At 37.3% G+C, this 13326-nt stretch overlaps 1 protein-coding gene across 2 annotated transcripts in view; it reads right to left on the reverse strand.

Moving 5' to 3' along the window:
* EPRS1 (glutamyl-prolyl-tRNA synthetase 1) overlaps window positions 1-13326 on the reverse strand; it is a 42329-nt gene that overhangs the window by 548 nt on the left and 28455 nt on the right. For both annotated transcript variants that reach the window (XM_065631233.1, XM_065631232.1), the window contains 13 exons: window positions 12476-12706; window positions 11878-12143; window positions 10569-10620; window positions 9484-9693; window positions 9277-9349; window positions 8411-8490; window positions 7978-8079; window positions 7177-7332; window positions 6858-7055; window positions 6332-6505; window positions 4948-5108; window positions 3982-4060; window positions 92-156 (listed from right to left, as the gene is read on the reverse strand). In XM_065631233.1, coding sequence (XP_065487305.1) covers window positions 92-156; window positions 3982-4060; window positions 4948-5108; window positions 6332-6505; window positions 6858-7055; window positions 7177-7332; window positions 7978-8079; window positions 8411-8490; window positions 9277-9349; window positions 9484-9693; window positions 10569-10620; window positions 11878-12143; window positions 12476-12706 — 1847 coding nt within the window. The remainder of the gene's footprint in view (window positions 1-91; window positions 157-3981; window positions 4061-4947; window positions 5109-6331; window positions 6506-6857; window positions 7056-7176; window positions 7333-7977; window positions 8080-8410; window positions 8491-9276; window positions 9350-9483; window positions 9694-10568; window positions 10621-11877; window positions 12144-12475; window positions 12707-13326) is intronic.

Raw genomic sequence — 13326 nt, forward strand, 5'->3', positions numbered from 1 at the left:
ATACACAGAGGCATCTTACATTCCCTGTTTTATTTTCAAAACATTTTGATATTGATCTTGGTTTACAGTCTCCAGTTCAGCTGTATTTTACCTGGCAGTGGTCTTCTTGATCCAATCCTCGCACTCGATTTCCCCACAAAAAGGGATTTGTACAATCTGAAGTGGGGGGAAGGGAGAGGGAAAAAAGAAAAATAAAAAACAAACCAAAAAACCCAAACGACCAGTTTTACGTATTTAAAAATCATCCTTGTCTCTGGAAGCTTCCAAAGCCTTAAGATCTCATATACACTCAAAGTGGGAAAAGTTCCAATTGCAACAATTAAATTTTAATAGCTCTTTTTTTTTTTTTTAACCCAATGTATATTCCTTCTGTGGAAAGTATAAATACTTTTTGCCCTGAAATACCCTGTTTTTCAGGAAAAGTTTAAATCTTTTGAACTGCAGAACAAATGCTTGCTTACATACTGCAAGACAGTGCCTTCCTAATGAAGCTTCCATTTTAATTCCGTAACTATGAATTTTCATATTTTCTGAACACAAGGACCTACGTATTTTAAGGAAACAATCGTCAACAGCACATTTTTCTTGGGGACAGTGGCAGGTGGTGCGTATTTTCCTGCTGTTTCCTTCCGTTAGCTTAACTGAATAAAACTGGAAGGTAAAGTTGAAATGATAATCTCATAAAGACTTCTCAATACTACTCTTAGCTATTGCAGCAAATCTATTTTCCTAGGTTTTATATTCCATTTTACTGACTTTTTTTTCATTTTTAATGGACTTTTGCAGTGGAAAACAGTACTAAAAAGTAGGATTACTGTTAAAAATACACCCCCTACACACATTTGAAACCCATTAACCGACAGCAACAACAGCTCCTAAATTCAGCCTTCATGGTCATTTTAATTCTGTCCCAACTATGAATAAGGTTTGCTGATCTGTGGCTTTCTTTCACCAAATTTACATTCTCAGTGCAAAATTCTCAATTTGCCTTGAACTGGAACACACCTTTATTAGACTTCACTTTCTTGCAACTGCAAAAAGAAACTATTACCACTCTACTATACTGTTCTTGCACTAAATGTTTTGTTAGTTAAATGTAACTTTGTTTAAATACCTGTGCAATTATTACTAGTTTCAACTAAACTTTGCATGCAACCTAGAAGAACACAGAAGCAGTCTGCATTTTTAAAGAGTTAATAGTCGACACTGCAATTATAGTTAGGGGAAAACAGTGGCAGGAATTAAGCAGGAATACTTCAGTTTACAGATTTTATTCTTAAACAGTAGTCAATGTATTTCAATAAATTAGGGTATACATATACTGTTAAATTTTGGCCATAAAATATATATAGGTAGAGAGTGAAAGAGTCATAAAATGATGCAATGTCATTTTTTTCAATTCGGATATGCCAATTGTAATAAACTTCTATAACCTAAGCACCAAAATGGTGCAAGTATCCCATACAGAATGTAAAAATATTTGTTCACATTTCCAAGTTTAACTACACTATGAACTAGATTATACTAGAGTTCTAAACATAATACAAACAGCTTGATTCTCTTGGCCCTCTCTAGAATGTAGCTGTAAATGACTGTGAGTGTTGGACACTGAAGACCAGGCATTTTACCCTCTCCATAGGCAGAGGGAATCATTTGGAACCTCTGCAGTAGGAAAAGAAGGAGGGTTCTATAATACTTTATCAAAATTGAAGGATCATAATTTATGTGCATGTACAAATACAGAATTAGCTTCACATTCACCCCAGGTTCCAGTATAGGTTGGGGAATGACCTATTAGAGACCAGTGTAGGGGAAAGGGACCTGGGGGTCCTGGTGGACAGCAGGATGACCATGAGCCAGCACTGGGCCCTTGTGGCCAAGAAGGCCAATGGCATCCTGGGGTGTATTAGAAGGGGGGTGGTTAGTAGGTGGAGAGAGGTTCTCCTTCCCCTCTACTCTGCCCTGGTGAGACCTCATCTGGAATATTGTGTCCAGTTCTGGGCCCCTCAGTTCCAGAAGGACAGGGAACTGCTGGAGAGAGTCCAGCGCAGGGCCATGAAGATGATGAAGGGAGTGGAGCATCTCCCTTATGAGGAAAGGCTGAGGGAGCTGGGGCTCTTTAGCTTGGAGGAGACTGAGGGGTGACCTCATTAATGTTTATAAATATATAAAGGGTGAGTGTCACGAGGATGAAGCCAGGCTCTTCTCAGTGACAACCAACAGTAAGACAAGGGGTAATGGGTTCAAGCTGGAACACAAGAGGTTCCACTTAAATTTGAGAAGAAACTTCTTCTCAGTAAGGGTGACGGAACACGGGAACAGGCTGCCCAGGGAGGTTGTGGAGTCTCCTTCTCTGGAGACATTCAAAACCCGCCTGGATGCCTTCCTGTGTCACATCATCTGGGTGTTCCTGCTCCGGCGGGGGGATTGGACTGGATGAGCTTTTGAGGTCCCTTCCAATCTCTAACATTCTGTGATTCTGTGATTCTATTCCTGCTCTTGCAAAGAGCCTGACTCTCCATTTCAGTTGATTTTACATACAAGTTTACTGCATCTTGCGATTTTTTAAAGTTTATGTTTTCCTTGACTGTTTCTTGCTCTTGAAGGCAGTCAAGCATAGTTTCAGAGTGCTTATTTAAATCAGAAGTGAAAGATACGTGATGGCATGTCTTGAAATCACAATACATGAGAGTGGTAGTACTAGCTGAACACCCATGCAGGGCACAATTATTTGTCAAGCAAAGACTAAAGATTTTTGTTTTTCAAATCTACCACCAGAATCATCAGACGCTTTAGAGACACATGCACCAAGAAAATGATACTTTGCAGTCAGTAAGAAAGCTGTCTGGAAACAGAATATTTCACACTTGTATTTAGTTTTGTAGAGGAAAACAAGGCAGTACAACTATTCCAGTACCTATACACAGAATGTCTAAAAGGTCTGTATCCTCAACTTCATAAGCATGCTAAATCGGTCCCTCCTCTGAAGTTCATAACTATCCCTTTAAATATTCTTATAAATTTAATTTAAGTGCAATAAAAATGCAAGAAAAAAGCGTGATGGAAGGTCAAGCCTAACCGAGAATAACTTAAAACTATTTGTGAAGTTAACAAAAGTACTACGAATTCTTAATGATTGATCCTGGGAATCCTACTACTTGAACACATTAATTTAAACATGAACAATTTCACAAGTGAGGTCTGTGACAGAATTTCAGGGTTAAAAAATTCTGTCAGTAGATGTCTGAAAAAGCAGCAGCAGCTCAATTCTATACTGAAGACTTAATTTTTCATCTAAAATTCAGGTACTTTGCCAGAACTTTGAATTTTTCACAGACCTCTAGATCAATAGAGCTCAGTCGTCCACATTATGAGTTATTCTTACTATCAACCCAAGGAGGTTTCTGACTTGCAGTTATCCTCGATGAACCCAATGGCTTCTACTCAGGTCATAAAGGCAAAACTTCTCTGACGTAAATAGCATGTACTTTAAACTCTTACTTGAACCCTATTACGAGATTTAACAGATGTTTTTCACTGTTTGCAGTAGAATAATGACAGTAAGTTTATCTTAATTTGAAAAAAATATTTACATTCACCTCTCTGAAAAGCACTTTCTGATAAAAATGTAACAATTTAAATGCAGTTTACTAAACTGCAGCACTGTAAATCACTTCAAGACACCCTGTCACCTCTAGCAGAGGACTACATTTTGAATGGTTGGAGCCTGAAATGCCATATTTAGTAAATACAGTATTTTTGCAGAAGAAGAAAGCAGCGTATGTTACAAATTTGAGGAAAGCTAATTCATTTTTGTGCAGCTCTACAGGAGAAGCTTCATCTGCTTATGAGGGGAGTGTTCCATAAAAACTGTAACAATATTTATATATAAGCTTCAAAAGTTCTAGCCCCTGATTATTTGTAAGGGACAGAAAGCGTGTGAAGGTACTTAACAGGACAGAATGAAGTAAATTTCCTTACCTTTCCTGAATCAAGCTCTTTTTGAAAGTCCTCCATAGTATTGGCCACCACCATATGACTTTTTAGGTCCTCAGAAGCTCTAAATAAGGGAAAAAAAAAAATCAGTCAGGGCAGATTTATGCACATAACCTCACTGGCCAGATGACCTAAGTTTTCAGAGTCAGTCAAAAGAGGAAATTTGATTAATTGCCAATGGGCTGTCCTCCAGTTTGCTGCACACTTCACCATGTTAATTCACACGGTTGTACGTGTCAGTTCAACACCAAACAGCTGTGGACAGAAACAGGTTAGTGCTACAGATGTCGATTTTTCTTTTTTAATTATGTTTTGATAATGCCTTTTAACTAGGTAAAAATACTCTGCTTGTAAGTAACTTTGATCACCACAGAAGAAAGTAGGAAAACTCATCTGCCGTGGTGCAGGATCAGCACAATGTTCTTTTTCTGTCTCCTTGCAAACAATTTTCAATGAGACATGCAAGGGATTTGGCATACACAGTCAAATAACAGCTCCAAAAGCATTTGATTGCTTATAAAACAACACTATGACAGTCAACAGGACACAGGGTCTTAAAATACACTTCTCAACACAAAACTTCTACTACTGAAGTTTCTCGGACAACTTGTTTCTTTCCAAATTCTCTACCAAAAGCATCTTTCAGGAATTAATCCTGTGCATTATTATTCCAGGAATTATTTATGGTGTATTTGTTTATTAACACTTTTTTACACGAACTCACAGAAGTATTTTTAATAGAAGTTCACAACCTTTAACATTCTGTTTCATGAGCACAGTAGGAAACTTCTATCACTGTATATGAACAAGTTTCAGAGGCAGAAAAACAAAATATCACAAAAGATGGGCCTAACCTGCCTTTCTGCACAGATGAACCAATAATGTGAGAAATTCTGACAGGTAAAGTGCATCTGTGATTAGCACAGCCACTTACTGTACCTCCCAATTTACCTGTTGTAAAGGTTAGCATGGATCTCCTCCAAAATCTGCTTCAGTCTGTCTTCTGCTTCCTGTTCAGAAAAGGTCAGCTTCTGTCCTGTGTCTCTTCTAACAGCTACAAACTGTTGGCTCTTCATGTCTCGTGGTCCCACTTCAACCCTGACCGGAACACCCTTCATTTTAAAAAGTTAGGAGTTATAATGAGTAAGCAATTCTCAGAAGAGTTCACTTTCTCTCTCTTCCCCCCACAGCCCCAGTTGTTCTAAAGCCCAGCCTTAATACGGAATCCTTCAACACATTCGCATTTCTTTGAAAAAAACCCCAGCATGTATTCCACCAATTTTATGCATTTCCGTCTTTCCCATCAACACTTTCTTCACTTGTGCATTACACCTTGCTCTAACTTGGCTTCATTAGCTTGGAGACTGCATCTGTGCCAACATGCAACTAATACGTTAAAGCACAACTGAAACCACACAGAGTTATCTCAGAAAGTGCAGATCAGATTTTTAAAGTCTGAATGATTAAGACTCTATCGTCATTTTAATGTCCTAGTTCATCCAATAATACTTTTTAATTCTGTTTTCACAGAACACTTTCAACTGCATGAACGGCAAATAGTAAAAGTTCTATTAAACACAACCCTTGTATCGACATTAATTGCACAGAAAAATTGACTACAAATAGATAGTTGCTCAATTTATGTAAAGCTTTTTACACTTCATAAACATTGATGATAAGAACCATGTAATTTCTCGTCTCCCATATACCATCAGATCGGTAGTTTCCATTTTACTAGTCAGTTAAGTCTACTGAGTCTAACTTATTTTCTCTACATCCTGCTAACGTGTCCCAAGCTGTACATATTCTTTCACAGGCAATGAAGAGAGTAAGTACAAATGCATTTTGGTGGTTTGTTTGTTTGTTCTTCCCCCCCAAGAGGAATCTAATCAGAAAGCTAAAAACATTCTACAGTCTTCAACAGGTGAACCGGAGAATCAAAGAGATTTACCCAAGCTTTCTATGCGTTTTGTGCTCTGGAATCTCTTCAAGTTCACAGCTTCCAAATGATTCCCTACTCCCGCCTCCCCCACCCCCCCTCATTTCTGCTAAAAAGATGAATAATATAGTATATCTGTCTGAAGGGTGAAGTATCTACTCCTACTGCAAAGCTACATAAAAAGCTATTCAAAACTGTTATTGACCAACAATTTAAACTGAACAAACATTCTAGTTTATGGCATACAAAAAAGCTGTCTCCACAACTAAAACTTGGTGGAAAGTACCTAGCATTTCTAATTGTAATATCACTTTCTTCAGCATACAAGGCATGCATAACATGCCCCATACATATCCCACATAAAAGCCTCAAAACACCTCCTGGAGAGAAATGTACCTTTAGTTCCCAGTGGTTGAACTTCCAGCCAGGTGAATAGTTGTCTCTCAAATCAGCCCGTACACGGATATTAACACTAAGCAGCCTATTACGATATTCATTACATTTCTTCAATAAAGCCTCTTTGTCCTCTTCAGAAAGGGTATTTGTGATACCACAGGGAATAATTACAACCTGCAATATAACGACATGTACTTTACATTATAAAAAAATAGCTCCTAGTTATTATAAAAACATAAAACCAATATTGTGGACCTATATCCCAGTAATTTCTTTCAAGTTCTCAGAAAGATACATTTCCCTTTTCATCCAAATGATACAGATAAGATTATTTCAAATAGATGGCCTGTTAAAGTGAGCTTGTCCACCACAATACTCTAATGATTTCTATTAACTTTATACAGCATGCTCTGTAATCAGACAGCTCCTATCCCATGTTAAGTCTTCCAGGTGCCCAGTATGAAATACTCATTAATTCCAAGACAGGAAAGGAAATGAAACATTAGTTTACGGTATTTTTACACACCTGAACACAGGCTACTCGAGGTGGGAGAACCAGTCCCATGTTATCTCCATGAATCATTGTCATTACACCAATAGTTCGAGTTGTGAGGCCCCAGGAATTCTGATAAGCAAACTGTTTTTCTCCTGGTTTCTTGGGGTCTTCAAATACAATTTCAAACATCTTTGAGAAATTCTGCCCTAGATGATGTGATGTCGCTCCCTGAAATAGTTGCACACAGAAAATTCTATTCAATGTAAAGTTAAGTCTATCAAGCATCACTTTAAGGCTTTCATCTTATTCTATTTACTGGAAAAAAAATATTCTTCTAATAGATTAATACCTGGATAGCTCTTCCACTGGCAGATATAAATGCCTCTACAGTAGTTGTATAATCACCCCCAGCAAATTTCTCCTTCTCTGTCTTCCTTCCTTTCACAACAGGGATTGCCAGGAGATCTTCATACACTTGAGCATACAGATCAAGTATCTGCATCACCTGTGATGAACATACCGTCTTAAGAATACTCAGTATTTTGCATTTGCTAAATCCTGAAATATTTTTATATGCCAGAGTCTGAAATTTTAAAAATGTAACACGTTCTCAAGACTGTGATTAAAAAACAAGGTTTCTTCAACTGCGTAAAACTTTGGCTGTTATTTTCTATGAATCAAATAGCAACAACAATAAGCCATGACAGAAAACAAGAAGAGTCACTGCAGAAATGCCAGTCCAATGGCTATATTGACTTCTAGTTTCCACCTGAAAGTTTGAACATCTGCTAAGCAAATAAAGATATGCTGTGATACACAATGAAACATCTGTCTTTTGGGCAAACGGAAGTGTTAGAATTTCTAGTAGTTAACATGTGAATGCATTATTTTTTTTTTTTAAGGATTTTTAAGGAAAAGAATTCCTAAGGAAAGCATTCTTTATGTATCACACTTTTCAAACTCCCCATATTGTTTGAAGAGACTAAAAAGCCTCAGACATGAGGAAAAAATGGGTTCCTGGCATTTTTCATGAGGGCTCCCAAAGAAAAGGAGACAGATTTCTACCACGTCCTAGTAAAAAGATTTGTTTGTGTTGCTATGGAGCAAGGTAACTTGTGAAAGCAAAAGTACCAGCACATTTGCTTTTTACCTCCTCTGCTGCTTCTTCATATGTTGCAAATGCTGTGTGACCTTCTTGCCAAAGAAACTCACGAGTGCGAAGGAAAGGTTGGGGATGTTTGAACTCCCAGCGCTGGAGGGGGCAAAATAAAAAAATTGAACACCTGAAGTGTCAAATTATTGTTAAAAATAGTGTTGATGAATAAGTATTAGAAAATTCTGAATAAAAGATATCAAGTCAACTATTCACAGGTTTCTACTTAAACAAGATCATCAACAATATACATTTGATAAAAGTACTTTTATAAAAAACAGTGAGAAAAACAGATCACACAAACCACATTCATACTTTTGCCATGAAATATGTGCTGTGATCAGTATCATCATGCCATGTTCACATGGAATAATTGTCCTAGACTGTCCTTACAATACAACAATGACTCAGAAATCATGTACAGGCATACCACAACGTTGCACCACTGATTAAGCTTGATAGGAAGATCCCTGTGTGACTGCACCCACTTTGCATAGGCAGGATACATGACTGTAAAAAGAAAGCAGCTTTGGGTCTCTGCACAGTAACAGCCAGTTTATACCAAACTTTTCTTTTTGCTACATATAAGCTTAATAGTCTCTGCTGTGAGAACTATGTTTTTATGTTTAATTCTCTTTAAAACATGTTTTTTGTCTTAACACATAATGTTTTCACTGAAGAGAATACTTTCACTTTGTCCTGTGTCTCTGCAAAACAGCTTGCTTGCTTTGCTGGTCAAAGTACAATCCAAATCTTAGTATCTAATGACACCATGTTTGAGTCACTGGCTTAGAGTGTGCAAACACATGTAGGCTCACAAATAAAAATCCACTGACCTTGAGAATTCAGGATGTTACCCCACAGCTGATTCAATTAAAACAACTTATCCAGCCTGGGGTCTTAAAATGTTTGTTTAAATTAGTCAGGAAATTTTAGTAAAAGCTAGTTTCACAGCCATAGTCAAAGAACAGCCAAAACAGCCAAAACGAGATGAAGAAATTCTCTTATAAACAATATAAAACAAACAAGCAAACATGTTTTTCAGTCAAAGCAAGTCAGTCTTCAGTATATTACTGGAAAAATTCCTAGAGTGTACATCTCCTAGGAAAGTCCCTTTAAGGGAATGTATAGCATTGTGACATTTGCTAGAAGCAACTGCAAATTGAAAAAATTTCGATGAGTTACAGAAAACATTCTAAAAAATGGGTTTCCACTTTTCAAAAGGGATGCTTGTGTCAGTTACACTATATCTGTAACTGTTTTCTTTACAGCCAAACTGCATGAAAAGAGGTCTACCTGTTTCGCTTGTGGGACGTACAGCAATAGGTTCAGCCAGATCTGTTTTCCCAGATCTTGTGACCCAAGCTACCTAAAGGAAGGACAAAATAAAATTAAAAAAAAAAAAAAATCAAAGAAAATAAGTTTGAAAATACCCTTACTCAGCTGCAGAGTAAGTGGTTTGGTGTTCTTGTACTCATATTAAAATAAAGTTTTGACGTGTACCTCAGGAGCAAAGTCAGCAATGTGAGTCTTCTCTTTCTCTAGGGCAGCCTGGGACACAAACATGGGGAAGTAGCAGTTTTCCACTCCAAGTTTCTTGATCTCTGCATCGAAGAAGTTCTTGATAGCCTCCCAAATAGCGTAAGCCCAAGGACGAAGAACATAACAGCCACTCACATCATAGTATTCAATCATCTCTGATTTTGTGATCACCTTTCAAAAGATTATTTAAATATTGAAGTTTCAATTTCATACACAAAGAACATTCAGTAATTCAAGTGTCTAGCATGCGATTCAAGAAAAGTCTCCTATTTTAAAGTCTTTGCACTCAAAAAGTTAGCAAAGATATGCTTTGAGATCAACTTTGTTATCTATAGTTAGAGAAAGTTAAAGGAGAACATTAAGTTTAATAATAGAATTGAATAATGTAAACACTTAACTAAAACCAACGAATCCAAGCAAGAGACAGTAGCTAATTTCCAGAAACCAACAAAACTGCACTTGTGTAAGAAACATCTCGATTGCATGTCAGAAAATATTTTTAATCCTTAGGGTATAAGCAAAAATTATACTAGTGAGAGGCAATGTACACCACTGATATTTATTTCCAATCTTCCATAAGTAGGCTAATCTAAACTAATCATCCCTACTCTGGTTGTTTTGAACCTCATGAGCCAGCAAACTCATTCTCTATCAACAGGTGCTAACTGCTGTTACACATCATCTTGAGGTGAACTAAAACTCCCAAGTCTGTGAAATTCTGATCGCTTCAGCGAAGTTTTGCACTCTTGATGAAAGAGGAATTCATACATGAATTGAGAAAGTCCTATATACATATGGGTGGGTTGACATCTTTTTCGCAGCTTCCTAAATGTATTCAGCTCTTCAATCCAGGCACTTCTATTTAACACCATGATAGCAATGCAAGAAATGGAAAGAGCAAGTACCTTGTTTTCTATTAAACAAACAAACAAACCCGCACAAAAACAAAACAATAAAAACCAGAAATACAAGATAAGATATAAATCCCAAACAGATTTTGATTTGTAAGCGAATGTAGTAATTCAGTCAAACTGATGCGCACTTACCTGAGAGAACCAGTCTGCAAGATTTTCTTCTTTTTTAGCTTCTAGACCCAGCCTATGGTATGAGAAAAGAATCAGATGTGTTGCACAGCATTTAGCGGTGAGATTTATCCTAACCCTTTTTTTTTTTTACCTTGGGGGCAGCAGCAGAATAAGTGAGGTATGGAAGAGAATATTTTAATTTTACTTCATAAAGCTGACTTTTCCCAATTTTTTTCCTGACAATTCAGTACATATTGGCTAGCAGGAATTGCCAGCATTTCTTTGCCTTGGCTAACAAGAGTATTTCATAAAAACAGCCCTGTTTCTTCTCTGCTGTTTGAACCTTCTAATTCTCACCATGGCTGCATCAAAGAACCTCATAATGATGCATTAAGCAAGCACGGCCAACAAGAACCTAAAATTAACCAGATCTGCATACAAGCTGTCTTACTCTTAATTTAAAAAATTTCTTACGCAGCCAGTGGCTACAATTTCAGGAAACTTAAGCAACTTGAATTCACCATCCAAGTGAAAGTCACACTGTTCAAGACAGAAAACTGACCCTACCACCAAAATAAAGATAGCTACTAAAATGACAAGATTCTAAAGAAGGCTAAACTCACCAGACTTAAATGACAGTAGACAAAAGTAAAGCTTTTCTCTCTCTACAGAGAAGTTTTAAGGGTGGAAAATGCATTTTTCTGGCATATTTCCTATACAAACTAACAACATCTCTGTCTCTAACATGTGATTTGTGTATCTGAGACAAGAAATAGTGCTGCATAATACATGCTGTGGAAAAACTTCTAAACTTTCAGTGTGAGAGCAGGATGGGGGATGCACAGCAATCACCACTGGATAGTTACACCATCACCACCAGCAGTGCCTTCCTTGTGGTTGGGCTACATACTGCTCATGGTACTCGCAGTAAGTATTTTGGAAACCCTGGTACAATGAAATAAGCATAAGGGGTTTTTTTCTCCAAGGTTTACACTGAGCAAGATACAGCAGCACATTTGCAGAAGCAAATACTGCAGCATAGAAAGTTCTCAATGACAGTAACAGTACCCAGAGCAGCAGAGTGTACACTCCACTTTATGCTTTTCTACAGGCTAGGTGGAATTTTCCTCAGTAGGATGCTGAGGTACAATTGACACTAAATAAACTTTGGTAACTTCTTATTCGGCTTGATCCTAAATATGAAAATTAACACAGTTAGTTTGAAAGTGTCCACACTTTCGAGTGAAATGAGAAACCTGTAAAACTCTAAATCTGAATAGCAGTAAACAGTTGAGGTCTCTAGCAAATAGATAAAAGATCACATCTTTACCTGGTTTGTTTCTTAGGCCCTTGACCTTCTCCTGACCCACTTGAGGAGAGTTCATTACCACTCTGTCCTTGCAAAGGTTCTTTTTTTGGGCCATCATTTTGCTTCTGTTGCTTACTCTGCTTTTCAGACTTGTTCTCTTTCTCTTTCTTCTTCTTGTCTTTGTCATCAGCACCACTAGCAGAAATTGGTTTATAGTCAACTCCTGCAACAGACTTATACTGAGCCTTCAACTGAAGAAGTTCCTTAACAGCTGCATCTATCTTATCCTTGAAGAACAAAAAAATAAAGATAAATTCACACAGAAATCACAGGAATAAAATGGCTATATCAAAAAAATAAAATGGATACATGTATGGTGTTGTGGACATCCACACAGTGTTGGGGGAAAAAAATCTGCAAAAGCCAATACTTAAATGCATAAACATTTTAAGGACCAGATCGGATTGGAATAATTTTAAAAGTACATTTCACATCTCAGAATTCAAATGCTGCCTATTCTAAATGTACATTTCTTAATTCCCACAATCACACTGAATTTAAAATAGATTTTTAGCTTTAAATACATATATTGCATTTTTATATTACAAGACATTTTTACCTTTTCTGCTTTTTCTGATTTCAATTTCCTAACTTCATCTCCTTGAAGAGCTACTTTGCTAAACAGGGCTTTAGCTTCAGGCGTGTCTGGACCGCTGAGTACCATGTTTGAGGCTTGAGGCAAAGCACCTTGAGCTACTGGTGGATGTCCTGGCTTGTAGTCCTGCCCAGTCTTTTCCTTGTAGTCAGCTTTTAGAGAAAGGAGGAGTTTTACTGCTCCATCTATTTCATCCTATATGGAGGACAAACAGGAAGATGTACTGGTGAGAACTGAAGAGAGAACTGACAGGAAGCATGATTTTTCAGTCTAAGAAAATAAAATTTTCACCTAGCAATAAACAGTGCTTCGAAATCAGGGAAGGACTCAAGTAACAGCTCTCCCCCAAGTACAAAAGTATGTTTGAGAGCTGTCATATTGTACCAGAATGTTCCTCTAGTCCACCTGGTCAGCTACAACCTGTTAATAACAGAATCTACACTGGAATAACACAGTAAACTGTTTTACTGTTTTAAAACAGGGGTTTTTTAAAAACAAACAAAACCCCCAAACAAACTGAGACCACCCAACACCAAAACCAATTCTACAAGGCCGAAATATAGGTGGAAAAAAACGGCAGCTCCTGAAAACATATAGGTTTGTCTCGTGTTCTTTTCCACAGCTATCACTGAATTTGTCAACTTTTGAAAAATCGTGCTATTGATGCAGCACACTACATACTTTTATCTTCACTTGTCCCAAATACAGCAAGAAAAAGCAAAATACGTTAAAAACTTCTGCAGGGTTGACATCTGCCATGCTTGTGCCTATCCATCCAGATGTGAGAGGTTAAATTTGGCTTTCTACACCAGTCA

Source organism: Caloenas nicobarica, chromosome 3 (genome assembly GCF_036013445.1).
Source record: "Caloenas nicobarica isolate bCalNic1 chromosome 3, bCalNic1.hap1, whole genome shotgun sequence".
NCBI lineage: Eukaryota > Metazoa > Chordata > Aves > Columbiformes > Columbidae > Caloenas > Caloenas nicobarica.